The following is a 7053-nucleotide window of genomic DNA, read 5'->3' on the forward strand; positions in this document are numbered from 1 at the left end:
AATATATATATATATATACGCAACCACCCACCCAACACGCACACACAGAAGACACAAGAGGTCGACGACCCAGCAACAGACACGAATATAAACTGCAGCAGAACCAGCAGTAGCTGCATCCACAGCTGTTGCTGCCCCTGTTGTTGCTGCTACTGCTGCTATCTTGTGGGCTGGCTGCACTACCGGGTTTGGTTGTTTAGTCTTCACTTTGGAGACCACAGACAAGCCGCGTTGTCTTTATGCGCTGATGTATTTGTCTGCATGTGCTGGCTTTGTTTGATTGGTCATAGTGTCATTAACTTTGCTATCTTGTTGCAGATGGAGTACAACCGGGCAGCCCGTGAGTTCGGGCGCCTGCATGCAATCCTGCCGAAACGTCTCGTGCAGACAACCCTTCTCGTCTGCGATCTCTGTCATCGCGTTCGGCGAATTGTAGATCCATGTGGGTTGCTGTTTCCTTCCGTGCGTGTTGGCTGCTGCTGCTGTTGTAGAGACATATCAGATATCCTTCTCGCTTCTGCATCAGCAACAGCATCAGCAACAATAGTAGCGCCGCAGTGCTGCTGCAGATACGGTACCCTGCAGCAGAAGCAGAACACAGGTACCGTAGAGATGAGGAATCTGGTGTATCTGTTCTATTTGTTTCTGCCTCCGCTGGAATGTAAACCACCATCTGTACGGGTACAAGCTGCGCCCACTATCCCTTTTCTCTGTTCCCGCTCTGTATTCTGCTGCTATTGCTTGCAGCGTCCTCCGCGTACAAGGAGTTCGGATTTTTACTACAGCTGCTGCAAGATGGCAGCGTCTTCCCCGCGCGCCAGCGGCAGCAACCGGTTGCAGGGAAAGTGAGGAGTGCGCAGCAGCAGCAGCAGCAGCAGCAGCAGCTGCAGCAATCGGTGTTGCCGGCGGAGCAACAGGGGGTTGCTGCAGATGACGGTTCGTTCGACGCTGCGATGTTTTATGAACCCGCAGCAGCAGCAGCAGCAGTTGAACAGCATTTTTTGTCCGACGCGCTCATCCTTAAGACACTTCTTGCTGCTTCCTTCTCGCCGGCTTTCTTGGTCGGAAAAGTGAAGAACTGCATCAGCGGAGAGGATGTCTTGGTCGGAAAAGTGAAGAATTACATCAGCGGAGAGGATAGCGAGGAGGGCAGCAATGGGAGTGATGACTCAGGAGGGGCGTCTGTGGCTTTGTACAGCTGTAAGACCGGCTCTGACCATTAGAGCTTTCGTTGGTGCTGCTGCGGTTGCCCCTCTTGTGGCTCCTGCTGGTTTCCCAGCGATTCGCGGAGCTGTCGGTAGTAGTGCTGTGCCTGGTGTTGCTCCTCAACTTGTTAGAGTACTGCAGCGCGTTGTGATTTGACAGATCGACGACTGTCCCTGTTGCTGATGCCACGGTGACGGACTGCTGTTGTTGATGGCGTCCGCTAATTCCCCAAGTTAGGCAGATTTGCGTATTTAGGGTTTAGGGCTAGGGTTGGGGTTTGCTTTTGCTGGTGTTTGCGCAGGGCTTGTGGACCGGGGCGTGGAGCTGAGTCGTTGCTTGTTTTTCAACCGGGGGTTTTCACGGGAGAAGCTAGAGCACATAGCACAGGCGTTGTCAGTGGTGCTTCCTGGCGTGGATTTTTTGCTCCTGTTGCCCGACGATATAGGTGGTATATACATCTCGGCTTCGTCTGCTGCTGCAGCTGAAGATGCTTCGGTGCAGCAGATGTTGAAATCGAGGGCACCTCTAGACCTATATGCCAACTGCATCCTGTACCTGCCTCCCACGCCGCGAAACGAGTGCTTCCATTATAACGCTGAAACAGCAGCAGCAGCAGCAGAAGCGTACAGACAGCAGCTGCGCTCTCCGCCGACTGCTGAATTCGTGAGTAAATTGAAGAATGAGCGGGAGGAGTTCGTGAGGCAAGGGAAGCGGCACTGGGGCGCCGTGGAAGATGAAGCAGAGGAAGGCAAGGAGAAACGGGAGGAGGAGGCTATGCAGGTTATGGGGGTATTGAATGTGTGCAATTCCCCGTTTGAATGCAGCAGCGAACTCAAGGCAGTTAACGAGAAGATTTCACAAGAAGAACCCATTCGCGGCAAGCACTTCAGCCCCTGCACACTCTTCCCCTCCCATCCTGTCTGCGCCCAGCTCATCAACCAATATGCCTGCGGCCGTTGGAAATTCAGCTTGTGGGCGCCTGGAACGAATAAAGTAGAAGCGGTGCCACAAAAGCAGGAGGAGGAGGAAAACGCTAACCGAGAAACCGAAGAAGACAAAGTGTATGTTCAAAACAGAAAGGCTCTGCATGGCTTATGGATCCCAATGGGTCCGGGGCCTGTGCGTGAATCCCTTAAGATGACTGGTTCATTTGCTGATCCGCTTGCTACTGCAGAAGTACACACTCGATGCTGCAACACACGCCTGCAGCTGGTGGAGCGAGCAGCTGCTGTTGATGCAGCTCTGCTTCGTTAGTTGCCTCTTCGAACCTTCCCTGCGCCCACTCTGCCCCCGGGCAACTGCTGCAGCACTGGCACTCTTCATTTGTTTGGTTGCGTGGATTGACACAGTCGCCGCTGTGCGCATGAAGCAGCAGCAGCGAGGGTGCTGCTGCTGCTGTCTCTGCTGCAGCGGCGGCATATGCTTCTGTGTTTTTCGTTCGGTAGTGTCGCTGGGGAGGCTGGTTGGCGTTAGTAGGGAGCAGGGAGAGTCTGTTTGCTGCTGCGTGCTGGTGTTTGCCGCTGCAGGGGAAAAGGAACGGCAGCAGCAAAAGTAGGAACGTCAGCTTTTGAATATTTGAAGTACCCACGGACGATGTATCAGCCGGTGGATCTGGTTCGTCCTGTCTCTCCTTTTGCTGTATCCTGGTATTTCATGAATCCTCAAGAAGCGTCAGCTACGAGCAGCAGCAGCAGCAATAGCAAGTCTTCGAAGGCAACGAAAGTGCAGGGCATCCTGAGCTACCGATCGCCGATAGGAGCCATGGGGGTTTGCCCTGTAGCAGCATCGGCCTCCGCAGCCGGCAAGCGAGTCTTCCAGCAGGTGAGTCTGAACGGTTTGCGCGGTCAAAACAACGGAAAAAATGCCAGAAGGGAGGAGACAGCAGCAGGCCGACGCTGCATCGTCTACATATATGTTTGGCTGTGTTTTTGTGCGTCCTTCGTTGTCCGTTGCTCCCTTCATACTGCTCCCCATCTGCTTCTTCTTGCTGCTGCTGTTTGCTGCGTCAGTTGTAATAACGCAATTCCCAACACCTCCAGCAGAGCGCCGTCCACATCCTTGGCTTGCTGCTGAGCGGTAGCTTCCGGCGTTTTGCTGTTTCTCTGCGTACTGCGTGTGTTGTGTTGCGTTGTGTTTGCTTGCCCGCTGTGGGCATCTTTCTGTGTTTGTGCTTATCCTCTGTGTTTGCCTGTCGCCGTTTGTGGTTGTATCTTCCTTCGGTTTGCCTGTGCAACGTTCGAGTGTACCCCGTGCAGCTCTTCTTTCCCCTGGCATGCAGTCTTCGGGGTTCAGCCGGTAGCGCACCGGCCTGCAGCAGCGTCTGCAGCAGCAACAGCAGCAGGAGTGAGTTTGTATTGTCGTGTGTTGCAGGCAAGTGAAGTGTATGCGGTGGCGGTGGCGCAGCAGAACAAAGACAGCCTGTCCCAGGCGTGGGCTGAGGGCATAACGGTATTACCACAACGGGAGTCGCTGGTTCTAATACTGGCCTTTCTTCCTGGCAATTGTCATGTTGAGCTCACTGTCAAAGCCTCCCCTACGCAACCACTCGCTGTTACCAAGTACAAGCATGCACTAGCTGCAACAGGGGCTGCAGTAGCAGCAGAGACACCATCAACATAAGTAGAAAAACCAACGACAGTACCATTCCCAAGGACAGCAATCGCAGCAGCAGTACCATTAGAATCAACATGAGCAACAACAACAGCATTCGCGGGTAGTGCAGCAAGACTAACAGCAGCTGCATCATCAGCAGACGCAGCATGGGACTCAACAGCAGACGCACAAGCAGTAGCACCTTCATATGCGTTCTAATGCATAGCTTTTCCCTCTGAAAGGCGTGCATGCACGACGAATTGGGTTGTTCTGTGTAGGCAGGCAGAGCGTGGGTTTTAGGGTATCGGCCTTCTGCATGTGGGTTCATTGCTGCTGCAGTATCGTGGTATTTGACTCGGTAAATTTACTGAACAGCGCTGGCTCTACTACCATCACCTTGGGAGATTTGCTGCGGGTCAATGTGCTGCGGCATATACTGTCGCGCGTGCTACAAGGCGACCCAGCAGCAGCAGCAGCCGCCGCCGCAGCATTGCACCACAGCGCACCGACAAGAGGAGGGTTTGGAGGGAGACGCCAGCAACAGGAGGCCCTTATTATTGTGGAAGAAGGCTTCCAGGAGCTTCGGGCCGCTTTAGATGATCTTCTTACAAATTGCAACCAGCCCATACCTCCTTGGCAAGCAAACGAATACCTCGTTAAAGCGGGTGCGCACAACACAACTCCCCACAAGCCCTGACTCCTCAACAGCAAACCATAAACCCCCAGCCCTTAACCGTGCACGCTGTGCTTCACACCACAAACCCCATAGGGGCAGAGCCTTCTCGTCCCTTTGAACTGCATCTGTTTTCCTGAGACTTATTTTCGCAAACCTTAAACTGTAAACGCTAAACTCTCAGCTGTAAACCTGCTGCCGTGGGTGTGCTAATGGTTCTTTTGCGTGTAGGGTGTGCTGAGGATTCGCGCGTGCAGCTGCTGTTTGAGGAGGGTTTGCCGCTGCGGCGGAACGGGAGGAGAGGGGGAGGCAAGAAAAACGCAGACGAGGCTCCGTCGTTCACTTTGCCGGCCTTCAGTGTCGCTGAAGTACAACAAGGAGCCAGTCTGCCGCTCTTTGACATACCTGCCATCGCCAAGCACTTCAGCGGCCTCTTGAAGGTACAACCACCTAGCATATACATAGCAGCATCATCAGCAGCAGAAGCAGCACTTCCTTGCGTGCATATATGGAGGCACATAAGTATCGATGCGTATATGTACATGTATGTCTAGAGAGTCAGTGCAGGTGTGTGTATAGTCGATTTGCGTGCGCTTGTACACTGTGTCTGCGTGGGTGAGTACGGTTTGCATGTAGATGCTCTTATGTACTGTGTCCATTTGCGTGTATGCCCTGTGGTGCCTGATGATCATGTGTGCTGCGACTGCATGATGGGTTTGGGATTCTTTCAGCACCAAGACAACCTTTTGGCTGTTGCTGCTGCAGCTGTCTTTGCTTTGCTTCTCCGCCTTTATGTACGCAGGAATCGCAGCAACGAGAGTCTGGCCGGGTGAATTTTGGCAAGCAGAAGGGACGAAGCGGCCAGGGAGGGGGCGGCAAACAGCACGGTGGAGGCAACATGAGCCATACACGCGGCAGGGGTTACCAGCAGCACAAGCACCAGCAGAAGCAGCGGCTACAGAACCGAAGTGGACAGAACTTGAGACGGGGAGGAGGGGGCTACACGAGTGGTCGAGCAGCTCCAGGAGGCGGTCAGCACCGCCAACAGCACCGCCAGCAGCAACAGCAACAACAATACGGGCTTCAGGGGAATAAGCAGCAGCAACAGCAACAGCGCTTCTCAACAAACGTTGCTTCGTCTACCGATCCACGGCGCAGCGGCGGCGCTACTGGCAGTAGAGGACATATGAGGACGCAGCAGGCAGCGGCAATGCATTTCAAGCCTCAGCAAGGAGGGCCTCCAGCCCCCCAACTTGGTACGTACACGCATTAGTGACTCACACCCGAAGTAACAACTTGAGACAGCAGTAGCAGCAACGGTAGAAGCAGAATCATTAGCAGCAGCAGCAGAATCACAAGCAGCGGCAGCAGAATCATCATCATCAGCAGCCATGGGTCGTATTGTTGTTCCTATGTGCTGCAGCAGGAGCTTACGCCAGCAACGACGCTGCAGGCAGCCAGGCTGTGCCTCCTCATCAGAGAACTTAGTAAGTGCCTTTTCAGCTTAAGTGTTTAACTCCCCTGCAAAAATGCAGCAGCAACAACAGCAAGAGCAAGAGCAACAGCAACAGCAGCAAGAGCAGTGTAGAGAGGCTAAGGGTTCTTTTCCGGTTTGAGGCGCCCCTTTTAGAAGATGGTCAACGATGGTGGACGCTGACGCTACAGTTGACTCCAGCGGCACTGCTGCTGCCGTTGTTGCTGCTGCTGTTGCAGCAGTGATATGTAGTGCTGTCTTGCGCGTAGTAGCTGGCATGCAAGTTACATAGATAGACTAGCAGAACGTAGAGGCAGGATGGAATCGCTGCTGCTGCTGCTTTTACTGTGCTTTCTTGCTGCTGCAGTCGGATGAACCCTTTTCCAATGCATGCACAGGACGGCCAGCATAATATGGGCCTCCAGATGTTTGCTCGTCAGCAGCAGCCTCACCAGCATGCTGCTCAGCACCGATATCCTGTAGCAGGAGGCGGTGCTGCGCCAGCTGCTGCTGCTGCTCCGAGCCTGCTGCAGCAGCACCCTCAACAGCCGTATATGTCTCATTACAGACAGCCGCAGCAGGTGCAGCAGCACTATGCACCAAACCCGTATGGTGTACAGCAGCCTTTTCTTGATTCTTCACGTCTTCCCAGGCAGCAACAGGTGCATCTGGGAGCATCACCGCTGCAGCAGCTGTCGCAGCTTCAGCAGTTGCAACAGTTGCAGCAGCTTCATATAAGCACGGGCGCTCCTGCACAGCAGACTCATGTACAGACGTCAGCCTACAGGGCGGCGGCGCCTCCTGCTGGACTGCTGCAACAGCAGCAGCAGCAGCATCTCGGCATGCCTTCAGTGCACGGCGATGCCACGGGCCATCCAAATGTATTCGGCCGTTATGGTTGCAGATGAGATTATTCGTGTGTCTCTTTTTGTCTGCTTTCTGGGCTTCCTCTTGCTGCGCTGTTGCTGCTGGGCAGCTGGCGCGTCTTTTCGCCTGTAAAGCGCGGGAAGCCTTCACGTTAAAACATTGCGCAGAGCACAGAGGTGCTGCTGCAGCTGCAGCACCAACAGGTCGGTTTCGTACCCGATACAGTTTTAACAAACACACG

The 7053-nt window shown here is 54.1% G+C and overlaps 1 protein-coding gene across 1 annotated transcript; it reads left to right on the forward strand.

Annotated features, from left to right (window-relative positions):
- Positions 1–318: 318 nt before the first annotated feature.
- EMWEY_00026550 (hypothetical protein) lies at positions 319–6853 on the forward strand (the record flags this gene model as incomplete). Its single annotated transcript, XM_013481174.1, has 11 exons — positions 319–442; positions 748–1200; positions 1508–2314; positions 2556–2589; positions 2733–3027; positions 3577–3764; positions 4138–4463; positions 4703–4911; positions 5274–5727; positions 5898–5958; positions 6313–6853. The coding sequence occupies 11 exons, from the start codon at positions 319–321 to the stop codon at positions 6851–6853; spliced, it is 3492 nt and encodes a 1163-aa protein (XP_013336628.1).
- Between the last annotated feature and the right edge of the window lie 200 nt (positions 6854–7053).

The sequence above is a fragment of the Eimeria maxima genome, genomic scaffold (genome assembly GCF_000499605.1).
Source record: "Eimeria maxima Weybridge genomic scaffold, Emw_scaff288, whole genome shotgun sequence".
Classification (NCBI taxonomy): domain Eukaryota; phylum Apicomplexa; class Conoidasida; order Eucoccidiorida; family Eimeriidae; genus Eimeria; species Eimeria maxima.